The sequence below is a fragment of the Bombus vosnesenskii genome, unplaced genomic scaffold (assembly GCF_011952255.1).
Source record: "Bombus vosnesenskii isolate JDL3184/JDL3185 unplaced genomic scaffold, Bvos_JDL3184-5_v1.1 scf7180000013918, whole genome shotgun sequence".
Classification (NCBI taxonomy): domain Eukaryota; kingdom Metazoa; phylum Arthropoda; class Insecta; order Hymenoptera; family Apidae; genus Bombus; species Bombus vosnesenskii.
This window is the reverse complement of record NW_022883281.1, coordinates 191,723-211,311: the sequence shown is the minus strand read 5'-3', so window position 1 is coordinate 211,311 and position 19,589 is coordinate 191,723. Positions and strand designations below refer to the sequence as shown.

The following is a 19,589-nucleotide window of genomic DNA, read 5'->3' as shown; positions in this document are numbered from 1 at the left end:
ACAGCCGTACAGTATTTTAATCTATTAGTAAAATGTATTAATTTATCTATGGAAAAACTTGTAAATATTTGATAAGAAAAGTGGAAAAGACTATACTGAAAGTGATGTTTAATCTACAGGATTAGTATAAGTTTTAATCGGTCGATTGAAAAAATCTATAGGATTAAAAATATTATACGATAAGATTGTATAAAATAAAGAAGAATTCGAAATCAAGATATTTTCTTCAAGTTCAGCTCTTTATCCCAAAAGATTATACGTGTTAAATATTACCATAATTTAGATATAGGCGATAAATAATGTATCTACATATTTCTATAAAATACCAAGTTAAATACCGTTTTTAGTAAATTATTAAAATACAATAAGAGTCAGATACCGTAAGTGTCACGTAGAAGACACAGGAAATCACGAAATTAACAGATCACCGGTGGTCTCCTCGCGTCGTAGTTCGAACGTTTTGCAAGCAAGGTAAACAATTCGGACCTTAGATATGATAGTAAAATTTATCGTACGAATTCAATAGAGTAGCGATTCACAGTGTTATGACAAAAGAGAGTTGAGTGCTGATTTGGGAGGGTTTTTATACTAAAGTTCTGTCCCTCTGGAGGGGTTATCGGCGGTTGTTTATCAGACGTGGCTATCCTGTTTCTATTTGGTTACTGTTTCGATGGCTGTGGCACGCAGAATGTTTTGTCTATTCTATTACTGTTTCTGAGCCTGTGACATAAGCGTCGATGTGTTACATCTCTGTAATATCGTGATATAATGTGTTTACAAAGAGTGGACAATAGAGATGTTAATCAGACAGAAAAAGACGATTGTTGTTCAACCTGAACTATTCACGCCAAACGCACAGAAAACAGCGCAATCCACACTCTCTCGGCAACGCCACTCGCAACCTCTGTCTCCGCTCGACTCGCACTCTGCTTTTCGACTAACGCTCTGGCCGTTGCCGCATTCCGTTGTCTTTTTCCTAGGCCCACCGCACACGTGGTATGCAAGCGCTCGTGGCCAGGGTCACGTAGGTCTTTTCCACGAAACTATGCACTTGAAAAGACCGATGACACATTGATGGGCCCGACGGCGCCTCAGCTCTCGCGACATTGTTCATAGTTCGCCCGATATTTCTTAGGCCTTTCGTCCACGATACTACATCTCTGACAAAAAATTAATTTAAAGTTACCGTGCTTTAACACATAGAATACAATTCTAGCAAAATTTGTTGTCTTATTTTCCTTCGAATGGGACTTCGAATTCGAACGAGACTCACATAAGCAGAAGTTTCAAGTAATTAACATAGTATCAGCATTAGAATTAAGAACCATCTAGACTTAAAAATTCCATATCGTTAGATCGATTGTGACAATTCCATGATTCGATGGTCAATTGATTGTGAATATTGATTCTTGCCTCTTTAGAGATTTAATTAACTAGCATATTTTGGGGAAAAAGATTTGAACAATTATACATACAATTATACAAACGAGACTTCGAAACGTCACGAAATTTACTCTGTCTGTTCCTAAACCGTTAAAGAGCGTTCAGCTGTTCAATACTTATTAATTAATTAAGTTAATATTTAACACGTTGACTGCCACGACACCCGTATTCGGGTGTCAGCAAAGTTTCTGGTCACGCCACGTAACCCATATTCGGGTGTCGCTTATTTGACTACTTGCGAAAGATCGTCGTAGGTATTTGAAAAGATATTCCACAATAGTAAATTGTTAATTAATAATTAATTGTAATAATAGTTGAATTGTTATAAAATAAAAATACGAAAACGGTTTATTAAAAAAATTATTTAGAATGTAAAACTTTAAAGCATTTTATACATAGCTAAGGTCGGGACAATTTGGACAAGAAGTTGTTATTTTTTTCAAATTCTTTTGTGCCTTTGTTCGGTCCATTCGACGTCTTTTATTTGCATACCATAGTTTGCATGCGCGTCTAATGCTTCTTCCGGAATCATTTTTCCGAACGGAGATATTGTGCTGACTCCGTCAAATACAAGGATTTTTTGTATTTTCAGACAACCCTAATAATTTGGCAAGTAATAATTGTCTAAATATTCTAATATTTATATTTTTTCTTGTTGCAATTTTGTAAACCGTCAAAGCGTGTACAACAGAAATTCCCAGAAAGAATCGAATGCCAAGTTTTCTGTACCATTTGATTCCTTTTCTAATTGTGGTGGCATAACCAAGAAACCATTTGGTCGGAATAATCTATACCACACTTTCCTTCGTTATATTCGACAACAGCTAGTAGTTTTAATGTAGCGAACAAGCGAAACGAAAGATCATTCTTGAGACCACCACTTGAGCGACTCGCATTACTAAAATATCGATGGGAGCACCTAGCAGAGAACGCTTGGTACTGCTCTACGCGTGGCCTGACAGAGATTTCTTTGAAAACGCGCGTGGCAGTCAACGTGTTAAGGTTCACAAGGCGTCTCTAGACGATGAATCAATAAATGTACACATATTGTATATTGTCAATACAATACAATGTCGAGAAGCTTATATATTGACAATAATATTGACAATAATATTAATCGTCCGAACGCTCATTTACTTATTATTAATAAACTTCTCGGATTTATGAGGAACAATGAATACTTATCTTCAGTAGCAATGAATACAGAAAATCTGAAAAATATTATTCAAATAGCAAATATCATTGTTAACCATATGCCAACTAAAAAAGCCATCAACTTTTAATTTATTGCCCTGGTTCAGAAACTGTCTCGTGTATACGAAAATCTATCATAAAATTATCTAGAAAAATTATCATGTTTTGCTTCATCGAACTGTGTAGGCGTTATGCAACACTATCGTACATTTGCATTACGTTCTCGTGACTGTTTGTGCACATTAGTTTACAGACAGCGTATACGAATTTTTCCACAAAGATTTCCCTACAAATTACATCTTACTTCTATTCAGAATAACAATATGAATATTAGTTGTAGGTGATTTTTCTATAATACCATACACAAACTTTCATGTCCATATTGTAAGTGTCATATAAAATATTAAAACATTTCATTAGCTCTGTAATGAGACATAACTGTCGTAATTATATTAGTAAAATTTCAAACTATTCATATGCACATAGAGAATATAAAACATTTATTGCAAACATATATTTAGTAAACAATTAGTATACAGAACGAATAAGCACCTTAAGCATATAAGTGTTAAATGTAGTTATATGCCATTAAATGTATGGGTTTGTTAATATAAAGGATAATTGATCGTTTAAATACTTTTGTGGTTTCTACGAAACATATTGCACTTGAAATTCCTTTTTATATTTTCAGACTTCTTTCAAACGCTCGACACAATTATAATAGTAGAGTTTCGTAACTAGAAGGTGGATGTTTGTAAAATTTATGTTAAAATGTGCAAAGTTCATGCAAAATATATACAAAAGCTGGGTAAAATATATGCAAAATTTATTAAAAATACTAATATGATAAAACATTGTACAACATTTTATATTTTAGATTAGGAATGTGATTTTTTTAATTAAAACACATATTCTGGAAGAACTTTATAAGTTTGATATGAAAATATCCAATGCAATGAAAAATGATTGGATGTAATCCGAAAAAATACAGTTGAATATATAATAGAAAACATTATCATAAACATAATATATGATGCGTAGGAATCATTCCATAGTTTTTTTTTTTTTTTTTTTTTTTTTTTTAATATTTCACATTCACAATTTGTCCAATTTGGACATTTGGTAGAATTTTTTTAGCTGTTTGATTATCATGTGGGTGGCTACCCCCAGCGGGGTACCATCTTCGTGTTTGTTAGGTTATATCCTTTATGAGAATTCCATAGTTGTTATTTATTATTTAGGGTAATTTACATTACGATATGTAACAATAACTGCTTTCATAGTTTTAACTAATCAGTTGGTACTTCTTATCGGACAAAATTAATTTATAAGCCGTGAATTTTCTCTTAACGTATCTGAGCTCTTACCGATATTGTGCTTCTATTTCGTTTCGATTTTCAACAAGTGAACCACTGAAGATGTTATTAAATTTGTATTTATTGTTATTAAATTAGTACAATATTTTGAATGCCACATTTATCTGGAGAACATGTTTATATTTTGTCGTACAAGATATTTTCGACAGAATCTACAACAAATTTCACTGATTCATTCAATGATAAAGTTTTTAAGTCTTAAAGTAACGATTTTAACGAAAAATGTTTCAAATAAAAGCTAGATGGTTTCGAGTACAAGGTACAATATCGAGAAAATCTACAGTTCGACAGATATTTTAAATTTAAAGGTGAGATGTCTCAGATTTCTATATGAAGTAGACAATCGCACATTGCACTTTATGCTTTGTTGGACAGAATGTTTCGAAGAATCGGTCTATCAAAGAAAAGGACACAAGTTTCGTGTAAAAAAAGTGTAGCTGTACAGTTTCGTATAAAAAGAGAATACAGTTTATGTTTTTTAAGCGATTTGTGTATTTGTTATTATGGGTCAACCCTATGGATGACACAAGATCTTTTGTTTCTATCGAATGTTAAAAACTCTTTTCTAAGTACATATATCTACATGTACGTACAGGATGTTAATTTTAAATCGGCCATCTAAATTAGTTTCATTTTTTTTTTAATTTTCGCTACGATTAAGGCAAGAAAGAGTGACTAAGAAGGTTTTTAATGGTTTCAAAGTGTGTATCTAACGATGATAAAAACATTATGTGAAGGTCATCTTGACAGTATTTACAACATCATCAAAGTTTTCACTTAACTTTACTCTTTTTTTACTTAATTATTTACGGATTTGTTATTCTGTTCATGAAATGAAGAATTTGTTTAATCTTGAAATTTACTTTCCGTTATTTAAAATTTTCTTTTGTTTCCACATCTAGAACTTTTTCTAATTAGGAAATCTTTACCTTTCGCCTCGAAAAGTTAAAATCCTTCTCGTTTTTAAAATTACTAAGCAACAATTGATAATCGTCGCACAAAGCGACTATTGATAACTATACCGAGTACGATACATGTCACCGATTTCGATGGCAAATGGATTCAAATATATTGTGGAAGTCAACATTGTGAGTATCTTTTTTCTGTACATACATATAACCATCACTCGTTAACTTTCGAGATATTCGCAAACAACTTTAGTTGAATCAAAGTTAGAATTACAGTACATTCTAGCGTAGGCAGCTGTATATTTTCAGCAAAGAGCAAAATTCCACCGATACAGTGCTCTTTGTAGAAAATGATAATTTATTTATAAATCACGATAAGGAATGAAAAGAACACGTATATTAATTTACATCTGCTTTTCGTTAATAAACGTATAAAAATTTTATTACATTCCATTTAGTTCACTAGGTATATAGATACACTTTTGGTTGCATTTTGGAGCGTACGAAAAAGAAATAGAAATAAAAGTTTTAAACGATTACAATATTTTGTACATGACCTTGCACTTAAAACGGCTGTAATTTGTCTTGGTATTCTGTCAACCAAATTTGTGCTTACTTCTTGAGAGATTGCATACCTTTATTTTTCGCCTCTTTCCTTTCTAATTCTCGTGATTTATGGTGTTTGATCCTAGAGTGGTGACTTATCCAAGTTGTACCGACTGATAGTGACGGTGACAGGATCATCTGTCTGTTACGACAGTCTTGCCAATGATTTTCTTTGATACCACGGTGGCCGTGATCAGCCCCGAAGGTAAAGTCCGCCATCTTGGTAGTTTGGTGTTGGATTCGTGGCGATACTGGTTTATTGCCAACTGTTGGTCTAATGGGCCGATGAGGTTGCCAGGGGCAGACTTTGTGCCTCCCCAAGGATCGTCAGCGGATGAGCAGCGTACCACCTAAACCGGTACCGTCCTAGGGAGATAGTAGGGCCCAGGAAAGGGACCCAACCCGACCTATGATGGGCGAAGGTTGAGCAATTGAAGTCGACACAAGGTGTCTGCCCTACATTGGTTGGTCGTATCTCAGTCCCACGCACATGGGGACCATGTCAGTTGAGAGATGTTATTGTCGATATTTCAGGATTCTCAACATTATAAGTGTGCCAAACGACCATGTTCAACCGATATATTGTCAATATAATATAGTCAGTATTATTGAACATTCATCATATTATGGAAGAGATTAACGTATTGTCAATATTTCGAATATTTATGAGATTGTTTCATGAAAAATATTTTTACTCCTCGTGTTTTATGTCTTCAGATATAAGTCTTGTTTGGCTTTTGCCTTGATTATATTCAAATAGTGGCTGCACAAGTTTTCTTTTGGTCAGACATCTTGACTAGACATCTTTGAAATCTAATTGGAAATTGAATGTATTGTCGATAATACCGAACGTATAAAAAAAATACAGTTTGTCAATAAATATTGACAATACCGTATGGACAATATATTGTGTATTGATCGTCTAGAGAACCATAAAATATTGATAACCAATACATTGATCGTCTGAACACTTAATGCTAGATACAGGCACGCTAAATCATTCTCCAATAAAAAATTTCATCGAGATTACTTGATGGGAAATCATATTCATTTTCTAATTGTTTTTTTTTTTGTTTTTTAGTATTGTCCACAGATTTTCAATCAGATTCAAGTCTAAACCTTGAGCTGACAAGCAGTCCAAAACTTTTTTTTTGCAAAATTGCAACTATTTTTGCTTTACTCTTAGAACCTGCATCGTGTTAGAAAGCGATATTCCTTTTGTCAATTTTTATATTCTGTGCCCTTTCTTGTCATTTCATATTTAAAATTTCCTTTATACGTGTATTGACTTATTCTGTCACTAATACGTCTCAATGATCCTACGCTATATTCTGTGGAACATCTCGAGGGCTGTGGGCTGTAGCATAACGGATCCGCCACCAAATTTCAGTTTCTTTTACACGTCGCTTCTGTAAAGATCTATGTTTGCTGATACAAAATCGCTGACGTTTATCTCAACAAAATTCTATTAACTGTAGATCTGTCTGACTACGTATTAGAACGTTTCCAATCATCTACTGCTCATATAGTATCGTATAAATAAGTTATCATTTTCAACAAAATCTACTGCTCATATAGTATCGTATAAATAAGTTATCATTTTCAACAAAAGCTCTACATTGATTCTATTCCGCTCCTTGCTGTATATAACCAAATCTTAACTTGTCTCATTGTCAATAATCATTTTTAATATCAAGTAGTAAAATTATAGAAATTACATGTTGGGTTAGATTGGTGCATATCAGTTGCTTTATCTGCATATTCGATAGCTTTAGTACTAATATATATGTCGCAGATGAAAGAACATCAGGGCCTTTCCTTTGGAATTTTTGGGAAAATCCCCAATACTTTAGTCTAGACTTTTTATTATAGCTAGACTTAAATAATAAAACTTAGAAGTAGTTGTTTATGATTTAATCCGATTAAGTTTGCCCGAGATTTATAACAGTAGGCTTGGGCTCGAAGTGACACATCCAGTCGCTAAACGTAGCCACGATCAAAGAATGGACGTTTATACCTAACAGAGGTATGGCGGAGTTGTATAGCTCTCCTTAAAAATAGAGTTGACCCAAGGGGTACAGAGAGGTGCATAGAGAAGTACATGAGAGGAATCCCACTTGGACTGTAGACAAGTAGGAGCAATTCCACTTGGACTGTGGACAAGTATATTCAGTTCCACTTGGACTATGGACAAGTAAGTTCAGTTCGACTTAGACTTTGGAAGAAAGCGCATTTGCTATCCCGTTGACCGGGTATTCGTTATTGAACCTAAAATTATTGTCATTAGCATCTCGAGTAGCTAATCGCCACGGTTACTCGTCAAATTCTGTAATAATCATATTTGTACCATTAAATATCATCTATTTTGTATAAGAACAATGGCTAATCCAAATGAAGATTCGTTAAACGCCCCTAACCCCAATGATAACTCGACATATATATTATATATAAATATACATGTCATGTTAAGGTTGGAATTTTGAGCGTTTGATGAACCTTAACTCGAATTTACCATCGCGGTTATAGCTGATATTTATTGGTACAAGTGCGGTTATTACAGGAGGCTACAAGTAATAGCAGCAATCGGATGGTCGAGTTGTTGATGACAACGAATTCAGGTTCGATAACGAATCCACGGGCAACGGTATGACGAATGCGATGTGATACACGTATAACTCAACGTACAAGTAAAGCTTATCTGAATGAATTGACCTGCAGTCCAAGTGGAACTGTCCTTATATATTCTTCCCCCCACCTCTCGGGTCAATCTTTGTTTTTAGGGAGAGCTATATAATTATTCCATACCTCTGTCAGGTACACCTCTCTCCCGTGACCGTGGCTACGTTCAGTGACCCATTATGTCACTTCGAGCCTAAGCCCATCGTCATAAAATCGGATTAGAACATTAAAACCATTTCTTAGTTTTATTACTTAAGTGTAGCTATAGTAAAAGTCTGGACTAGGGTATTGGGGTTTTTCCCAACATTCCAAAAGGGAAGCCCCGATGTCCTTTCATCTCCGACATACATATTATTTATTGTATATATATTAGCATATATCAGTATGGTTGACAGAGAGTCTTTGAAAAAAGAAAGTTGACTTGTCACGTAGAGAGATGCTTAATGAATGTGTGAAGGAGTTTTTATGCAACTTCTTGGGGTAGGAAAAACTAGGAGAGATTGAGGGGCTGGTTTGGGCTCCGTCTTGTCCAGCAGGTCTTGTTGCAGCAGGTATTTTCGGTTCGAGGTTGTTCGTCTTTGAACAACGATTGTAAAAGTGACTCTGGCTACGCGGTGGCTCGACATGGCAGAACATACGGTATGCTGATTCAGAAAATCGACAGAATACAACATATCATATACATCACATCATATCATATCATGTCGTATGATATATAGTACATGTACACAAATAAGTAGCAATAGTAAATAATTTTTAACGAATCAACTGATATTTGAAATGTTGGACTTTGTTCTGATCTTCACCTGGTAAAAATGTAATATATGTCGGGTTATCATTAGGATTTAAGGCGCGTAATGATTCTTCGTTTGAATTAGCCATTGTTCCACGAAACAAAGAATATATTTACGCGAATAAACAAGATTTTACAAAATATTATGAATAATGAGTTTAATAAATGATAAGATTAACAAACGATAAGTTTAACTAATAATTAGATTAAAGAACAATAAGTTTAACGAACAATAAGAGGAATGAATAACATGTCTTACGAATAACGATTGATAGGTTTTACGAATAATGAATTTAATTAACGCTATTAACAATGTTTCCGGGGTTCAAACGAATCCACGGTCAACGGGATAACTCTTTACTATGCGTAGAATAATTTTAAACACAAAAATACGATTACTGAGACACTCGGTAAATTGCTCGGTGTATCACTTTCCAAGGCGATTACACGAATGAATATCTAATGAAAATCTTTTTCGCTATACGACTGCATTTGTTTGTTATATGCTCGCTGGAGACATCGAGAAGGTTCCAATCGTTGTTACTAGGCAATTTCTGTCAAAAGTTTGTTGTATACTCTTTGGAAACATCGAGAAAGATCCAAACGCCGTTACTAGGCAGTTTCTGTCTGGAGATTGATTCCTAATACAACGTGTGTCCCATTATATCGACATCTCTAAAGTACAATTCTATGTGATTTCTAGGGAGAACTGTTAAGGAAATTGGAGGATTTGGGAATACAAATAATTGACTATATTTCCCACACAACAGTTATACATCTATATTCCACTCTGAAGAACGTCTTGCACGCACGCTGGTCGCCAACCGACTATCCTAGATTCTTCTAACATCTGGCAACAGTCTTTTGTCTCCACTAAGCCTTGACGCCCTCTGGCCCTTACACACACACTCTCATGTACAGTGTAAATGTATCACTTCCCTAACAAGAACAATACAACCGATCCACACCTTCGTCAGGCAAAACGTTTATCCCGTGACCGTGGCTACGTTCGGCGACCAGTTGTCACCTCGAACCCACTTTCGCTTTCACAAATATCAAACAATTACAAATGACAATTGCTTAATTACAGTTATGATAAAATCTAGGCTAAAGCATTAGAAGGCTTCCTCAAAATTGCAAAGGGAAGGCTCCGGTTTTCCTTTCATCTCCGACATATATATAGCTGCTTTCATTGAAAAACGAAGGCCTGTTTAAAACGAATTCTTATATAATACACACAATACTAAACATAGAATAGGGAAAATTGTTCAGGATCTTGTCCATAATAATGTGCTTCAAGATCATAAAAATGGTTGAGTTGTACTCTTTATTGTGCATTACGCCGCAAAACCCTCACTATATCGTTACCCTACCTTCCATCTCTCCGACTTGTTTATTAGTTGTTGAAACCTTTTCACTTCGTTTTGTTTTATTATTATTCAAATGTGCGACTCGCTCAACTGGCCGGGATCAAATCACGGGGACAGGGATAATATTTGCTCCGGGTATGACGATGAAGACTGATGATGTAAACCAAGCACTGTCACCATATCCTGTCAAAGATGGGAGATCAAAAATGGCCTTAAGGCCAGATAAAATATATCACACCTACATAGTCACGTAAACATATGGAATTCGTACCGCGATAAAAACGCGTGCAAATAGGAATGAGTTGCGAAAGAAACTTGCTTTTCAGCAACATTTCGGTATATTAGAAATTTCCTATATTTGAAGACATAAAGACCAAATTCTAAATCTATATTTTTGACAATCAGCCGATTCTTTAGACCGTTTCCCTGTTTTACGTGATGTTTTTGCTTTTTAATACACATACCTATCGCTGTATCTAAACAATTGCAACTTCTTTCGCACAGCGATGACATTTCGTTGCTTCGAAGCTGTCCGTACTACTCGTTATAAATAGGATTCGCATGAGACCTCGTCTCATAACGCCATTTCACTTCGAAGGTAGAACGGATACTGAGGTTCTGCCTCATTCATGTCATGAGGTTCATGCCTGAGACATGCCTCGGAGGAACTCTTATCATGTACGGCCCGCACGTCATCAACCCGTAATTATCTTCAAATTCGATCAACTCACTGCCATCTTCGCTTTCTAGCAGCTCTGTTCCATCCAAATAATCAGCCGCTGGTCGTTGGCTTGACGCACAACGTATTGCAGGATCGTTACGTATTATCGTCTTGATGGGATCAACAATGACTCTATACCATTCATTAACTGAATAGCATCTTTAATATTCAATTCGTCGTAACGAGTATTGTTGGCCAATAATATATATCGCATAAATTAACGCTTCCAGTGCTACTCAAAGTAGTCAATAAGTGTAAGTATTTGTAACAAGTGTAGAAAATATAGTTTCTTCGATATATTTACACATTTAATAGCAAAAGATCAAGATTCGTCTAAAATATCGCATATTATAGAAAGGCAGAAATATAAAGAAGCATTAATAGAGACATGTCATAAAAGACGTTGTAAAATAAAGCGTGAAATGAACAACGATACAAAATCAACGAACATAATTGTAGTTTTGTTTAATTAATTAAGAACAATTCGAAAACACTACAAACCATTTGAAAAATATTACATTCGCAAGTATTGTATGTAATTCTTTGTGAAGTCAAAAATATGACGATCAAACAGCTCAGAGAAAATATTAAGAAGAGATTGAAGGATTTCCGAAATATTATATTTGTCGGAGATGTAGGAACATCGTGCCTTTCTTTTGGAATTTTGGAAAGATCCCAATACTTTGATCTGGTTTATTTATTGTAGTTGTGCTTAAATGGTAGAACTTAGAAGTCGTGTTGTGATACGATCTGATTATGGGCTTGGGGTAGAGGTGACACAACTGATCACCGAACGTAGCCACGGTCACGGGATGAACGTTTTTACTTAACAGTAAAAGTACGAATATTGAGGGACACACGCTGTATTAACAAATGACGGCTCTACGCGGGTCTGCCTAGTAACGGCGCCTAAAATTTTGTCGATAACCCCGGTCAATACGCAATTGACAAATGTCAGTCTTTTATTCTTATGATCTCATTGGAGAGTTTACTCGTAACGTCAGGTCAGTCAGTTTGAAAGATACCGTGCGTCACAGCTAACGTCACTTTGAGTTTCAAAACATATTCAATTGTACAAAGAGTTATCCCGTTGACCGTGGATTCGTTTGAATTTAAAAACATTGTCTTTACTTTAAGAGTGTCTAATAAACACGTTAAATTGTTAAACCCTGTTAAATCAACACTTATACACATAATTGTAAATATAAACCTCAATGAATAACTACGATGGCTTGTCCTACTGAAGATACGCAACGCGCCCCTAAAACTAGCGCCAACCCGACAAATCCGACATATTTATAAATATTTATAAATACAGTGAAACTTTTGCAGGCAAAAGTAAATTGAACATATTTAGACACGATCTTGGATCATTAAAAAAAAATGGAAGATCTTAGAACTCACGGCGAGTTTACGAAGAAGGAAATAGAATCTCAGAATTTACAGAGTACAGTAAGAAGACAGTAATACTTCGATATTCCATTGTAATTGCATTATTGCAAATCATGGACGCATTATACAGAATCATCCACTTAACTCGGCACCTGTGCGTGCACGAGATCTTGGGAAATGGCAACGCTGGTCACACGTACGCTAGTAAGCGCGAATTTGTCCTTTTAAGTGGATACGAGATATCTTCGCTCGAAATAGCTTCCAGTGTAACCTATGATCTGGATCAACGATGACGCAACTATCGATGAGATATCAAAGTAGGAAAAATGAGGTTTCTATATTTCTTACTTTACTGTTATAAGATTGTTTTACAATCTGTACCGCTACAATTGATATTGTTGGACTATTGATGATATTGCTGAAATAGTTATTTCTAGTAAGGTTGAAGTCATTAGAGGTTATCGCGGTTCTCATATGGTCTAGTTCTGATTCCAAAAGACCCTGTTTGCAAATATTAATCATGCGGTTGACAAATAAGAAAATGACCGAGTCCTTCTGGGTTGGTTGGTAGCGGGATGATGCATGAAAGGTACTTGTCAGTATCGGTGAGTTTCCTGCAAACTCGGTGACCGAGAGGATTGCCTGGTTCCTTGGCCAAAAGTATATCCAGGAAAGATCGTAGGTGGAGCTTAACTTCTATTCCCATAATAAACTTGACATTTGGATGGTGCAAGTTAAGGAAGTCGTGAAAATTCACCAGACTTTCATGGGGCCAAGTCACAAAGTTATCATCTACATATCTGGACCGGTTGGATGATTCGAGGGTATCTTCCTTGAAAATTCATTCCTCGAGATATTCTCCTCGGGAGAGAAAATAGGTAGAAGCGGGACAGTGCTGTATGAGGGGGGGAGCAGGTTGTTCGAAATATGGTCCTTGGTGATGACGATGGTATTGGAGACTGGCAAGTCGAGGAACAGCGTTGTGAATTATCAACTAGGTAGCAATCAGTCAGGCTGCAACTGGTCGATTGACGTCGCGAGCCTTGAACGCTATTAACGCTGAAGCTGAAAGTAGATTAAAGATGTCTATTAAGGTTGTGTTTAGTAGTTTAGTTGAACTATTTAGTATACACAGAAGAGTATGAACTGTACGTAATGGAATTAAACTTAGGCGAGTGCGCGCGATGACTGTCCAGCTTACATTCTAACTGTCCGTCTATCTGTCACGGGGTGTGTTTTTGTCAATGTTTCCTGTGAAGTGAGAATTTATTCTATCCAATCCTGTAACTGTCGAACTGTCGTGGGCGTCTCTCATGTGGTGCATCTTGTGCGTACATGCTGGAGGGCGCGTAACGCAACGTCCTGGTCTAGTGTCGCGTTCTCATTGGGTGTTGAGGTTTATGATATTAAGGATTGAGGAGCACTTAGGGTGTCATTTAACCTCTTGACGGGGTCCGCATTGTAAATCTTACACCTTGCGAGGTGAGAATTTCCAACTTTCCAAAAGAGCAGAAGTATTGTTTGTGTCGTAAACTGAGGATCACCCAAAATCCCGAACAAAGAGAGACTGTCTGTCGAAACTGACCAGAATATCGTTAGGTTGGGTGCTAATGTTGCGGACTTTCTCTATGTGTGTTTAATATAGGCAGGGGACTTGCCTGTTAGGGGCAGGAGTAGGTTAATGGACTAGTAGTTGATGCAATCGTCGAAGCTCCTTGTAGCGTTTCTTGAATATTAGCTGCGACCAAGTAACGATCAGCTGCCGCGGAGAGCTCGTTATCCCTTTTGCTCGTTTACCTGGCCCCGTTGTAATCGGTGTATGTTTTCGTATCAGCTTCCTGGATTGCAAATTCAACAACAAAGTTGTCTACATATGAATTTCATACGGCTTCTTGCTGTATCTCACTTACTTCCTTGTTTCTCATTCCTGCATCCAATAATCTGTAAAAGGTGATCGTTAACAAATTTGAAATTATAACGCAAAAGAAGATATTCAAATCGTTAAGAATGAAAAATACCGAACAAAGTTGCAAAAAAAAGAAGAAAACGGAAATTAACATTCTACAAATTACTTTTCTGTCCGTGTTCTCGTTTATAATCTGTACAACTCTAGTCCTATCAACAGCTCATAGATGAAGAATGTAGATGTATGATTGTGGTAGCAAACGTATATGTAACTAAAGTTGTCACTTTCCAAGTTCTCACGCGTTCGAGTTTCGAGTTACGTGAATGATTCTGTATTTCATTGATGCTATCTACGATGATAGACGGTCATATGTATATTAATATTTGAGAAAATACATCTTCACTCTAGTACAAAGAAAACGTGATCATACGAGATATTAATCTCACGCCTGGCCCTTATTATGCAAAAATGCGGATCTTACATAATGTTTGATTATGCAATATGGTAATATGAATTACATTTATGGTAATATGAATTACAATACCTTTCAAACGTAATCATCCGTGCCGTAATCATCAAATATTAGTGTCATCGAATATATACAAGATTATTAACCATTTGTATTTATAATATATAGTCAAAATTATACACTATGTTAAAAAATGATTTGTCACGATTACCATAGTGTTATTCTACGTCTCTGGAGCAGTAGAGATCTATGAAAAAAAGGTCACCGCAAAATTGGCTTTGGCCTCGAAATTCCAGGCGAAATTTCTCCACTGACCGTGCAGATAAAAAGCCTCAAAGGAAGCATGCGTCGAAACTCAACCATTCTCTTGGAAAAACGTGTTAAAATTTCATTAGTTTTCCAACTCATTTTATTTGTAACGTGGATACAGTCAAATGCAGGGAAAATAGTATTTATCGTCACACGTAGATACCCCAGATACGCCGTTATACAGAGTGTAGCTGAACTGGTGGTACAAGCCGAGAAGAGGAGAATCTAAATAAAAAAATAAATCGAAAATATAGAGCGATATATGTCCGTACAAATGATACATTTTCGACAAAATCGAATTTGAAATTCAAATATGCTTGAATACGATTATTTCCGCACTGGATAAACGTAAATAATCAATAGCAGGTTATTCTACGTGTGAAATTAAGTAAAAAACGTAGAATAAATTTTGTTCACAAGACGCTTCGTTTCTGAGAAAACTTTGTCATAGGCGTGTACTAGGCCAATTTTTTGCTAAACATGTTCGTACTCTACTTTTTTGAACATAAAGCGAAGCAATTTTATTCCATATTTTTCACGTGTTGTCGCATTTACACTAATCTCTTACTGATTGTTTGTTCGTACCTAGTTAATAATTAGCTAAATTCAAGTACACTTGATAAATTTTCAAACTCAATTTCTCCGCATGCAGATGTTGAGAATTTTCTGTTTTGAGAAAAAGATATATTACATGTCCTGTTAATAGGATATAATTAATTTGTCAGACCGCTCACACGTTACTGGCAATAACTAGAATCATCCATGTACGAACAGTAACCTATTTGGTAACCTATTGATTTCATAATCTGATAAAGACACAGACATTTATTTTTTTATGTTAACTTGTATTAATTTCCTACCTTTAAGTTATACAGGGTGGTTGGTAACTGGTGATACAAGCGGAAAGGGGTTGATTCTACGCGAAAAAAGAAGTCGAAAATATAGAATAACAATATTTCATTTCAGGCTTTGTTTTCGAGAAAATTGACTTTGAATTTTCGCTCGGTACGCGTGCACTTTACCACGTCTCGTTATAACGGATCTCACTGTAGATCGTTGTCTCGATGGAAAAATTAAAAAAAAAAAAAATTAAAAAAAATTTTTATTCTATATTTTCGACTTCTTTTTTCGCGTAGGATAACCCCCTTTCCGCTTGTACCACCAGTTACCAACCACCCTGTATACTCGTCTGTGTAGACAAAATTCAATGTACAATACCGAAAGCTTTTTATTGATATCTCAGAAACTAATAAATACCCAAAACTAAAATTTTATATCTGGGACCCATTCCCCTTTCCACCCTCGCGCTTATTTTAAAAAATGATTGATATACTGACAGTCGTTGAAAAAAAAACTGACTTGTATTGGAATGATTCGATAACAAGCATTTTTAATCGATTTGACGTTCATTTAAGACAATCTTATTATATTTTAATACTTATTGTATTTTATACGCATAATGGTGTCGTTTTAAGATTCAAGGTCGTTGAGAGGTAGCCTTATGGTAACCAACACGTCTTATCGATTCGATTATTACTAAATTGTAGGTAATAGGAATGGAAAGAGAATGTGGGGTGGTATTTCAGATCACCTTAACATTTCAAAAAATTTTAATTGTAAAAGAGATAAAATCCATTCGTTTGATGTATAACGGATATAATGCATATAAGTCGTCTTTTTATCAATAAACAAATTATTTCATCAGATCGTTCGTGATAACTATGGAAAACTACTCTACCACTGCAGCCACTTCTGTTGTTGACAAATATGAGAAACCCTGTACGTTTTATTTGACAAAACATTTGCTCAATGCACCAACACTCGGCCACTAAGCTGCCCCGAAAGTCAGCAAAACGAGTGAGCGGCTGAGGCCGAGCAGAAAATTCCGTGTCCACTGATCTCCGATTCACTGACCTATCGAACTATGACTTGTAATCCAAGAGAAAACAGCTCTTCTTCGTGTACTATAATAACTCACCGCTTGGGAACCGTCTAACTTTGTTGCATTGATGATGAAAATGAAGTAAACGAAAGTATGGCATCCGACCCGTACCTACATCGGATGACGAAGCTCCACTGAAATTACCAAAAATTTATATATTTTTTGACTGTTATCACAAAGTTAAATAATTTTCAAGCAGCTAGTTCTTTTACACGCTACAAAGTCACTATGTCCCGGACTATTACTATTCAAGCGCCCAGAAGCGTGTAGCAACTCATCCAGCCTAAAGTGATTTCTGACCCGCGAGTTTTTTTTTTATTTTTACGCGCAAAAAGATTAGGTTGTAAATTTCGACTGCGGAAATCAAACACTATAGATACCTATTTATGGAAGTATGCCATAAAGTAAAATTATACCTTTGAAACCATATTAAGTTAACACGTTCACGCCGGCACTGCTATTTGTATTTCTCGTCATGGGAAGTGGGTAATATTAAGATGAAATAAAATAAATCCTACTTTCTTTCAATTAATATACGTTAAATTTCCATTATTTAAATTTTCAACTATATTTTTCTAGTTACTAAACGAACTACATTTTTGTTGGTATACACCGTCCGATGGAACATTCAAATATGAGCCATCGGTGGTGCACGCCGGCGTGAACGCGTTAAATGCAGTTAACAAATATATATGTAATATGTAAATGCTGTAGACACACACATTTATACAACAGACCTAACCGTCATATATGTAATTAATTGTTCTTTTGGTCTAGAACTACATCTTGTTGCGAAAACAACTCCCAGTCCTTTTGTGAAAATCACCGATCAGAAACCATCGAGAAAGAAACCTATACTAAAAGGGAGAAAGAAGAACAGCAACAGCAACGGCAGAAGAATTCATATGGGCAGTTTTGACGATTTCGATTCCTCTGGAAACGACGACGATTTCAGTACTACACAAATCATGGGCGGTAGCACACTTCAGGAAGGCCACAGAACAGAAAGGCCATTGATATCACCATCGCTACCCCCACCTTGGGTGAATATAAACACAGCCAATTGTAGGCATCATTTAGTATCGATCACGCTATTCTTTCCGTTATTCATCTTAACTATGATATTTGTTCCTTAAAATATACATTCTTACGAAAAAAAAAGTTTGACAACGAAATTCATGCAGATAAGATTGGAAACGATTCGGGAATACTATAGAGAATAATAAATATATTTGATTCGTTCTTCGTAGCACGAGACTATGAAAACGTGCTTGTATTAAAATAAAAAATGTGGTATTGCTTTTTACGATTGGTACATGCGACGGAGAGAAAACAATTTATATAATAAGTATAATAAGTATAAAATTTTATTCATGTTACGTGACGACAATAATCCGACTTCGAACGATAGTACAATTTATGTTTATCCGAGCATTATAGCAAAAGAAACATAAGAACTGAATGAGTAAGTTCTATGACAAATTTTATTATTGATTCTTAGGAAAACTAATATTTTTAATATGACAATTTTATACTGAAAGGTACAAGAATTGAAACAATTACCTAGAATTCTGTATTGAAATTTTAAAAATTTTCTTCTTAACGATCCAAAAAATAACAATCATTAATTAAAAGAAAACTGTAAATTATTCGTGCTGTATCTTAATCTGGAATACTAATAAACATTTCTAACGCATAAAACATACAAAACGTTATGTAATAAATAATGGATATATATATACTACGTAAACGTATAATGGGACAAGTTACAAAGTACGTGTGCAATAATTACAAGGATGTTATATAAATATACTCCTTTTCTGCTATAACAATCCTTTTCCAGCCTTTAACCATTTGCACATTCTGTTTAATAAATAGTATTTTTACAATGAATCTATTTAATATGGTTATTTTTTTATTATTTGTTGCTTTTCGTATTTCTTGAAATCACACCCAAAAAAGAAGAACCATAATATTGAGATATAATCTTAATATTTGCTATATATTGTCTTGCAGACAATAATTTGTTGCTAATGCAAACGATATTTACAACAATACTAGTCAAATTTTTTCTATCAATTTTCTAGCAACTTTGATGTCTTTCATATAGACATCTAAATAATTATCCCTACCCTTTAATATGTAATAATAAGTACTTCATAATATACCATAAGGTTTTTTTGTTATTACTCTTATTTTACTGGAATCATTTTACAAGAGTAAATATGTTTAGTATTATGTATTAGTTATATCATTCTAGTTTTGTTCCGAAATATTTTACCAGCATATTGTATAAGCAAAATTAAGACGAAAATGTTATGTAAGCGGTCGCTTAAATTGTTTCTCAAAAGGTTATAACAAAAATACGAAACAATAATGGACTGGTGTTTCATCGATACAGCATAAGAACAGATTGTCGATATCTATTTAACACGATTGCACAAAGTCTAATTCACTTGCTAAGGTCAACTTAATTTGCTC

General features: G+C 35.1%; 1 protein-coding gene across 2 annotated transcripts in view; it reads left to right on the top strand.

Moving 5' to 3' along the window:
* LOC117239311 (lachesin) overlaps window positions 1-18,397 on the top strand; it is a 274,618-nt gene extending 256,221 nt beyond the window's left edge. For both annotated transcript variants that reach the window (XM_033504802.1, XM_033504803.1), the window contains one exon: window positions 17,886-18,397. In XM_033504802.1, the coding sequence (XP_033360693.1) occupies window positions 17,886-18,244 (359 nt within the window). In that variant the 3' untranslated portion in view covers window positions 18,245-18,397. The remainder of the gene's footprint in view (window positions 1-17,885) is intronic.
* The last annotated feature ends 1,192 nt before the right edge of the window (window positions 18,398-19,589 follow it).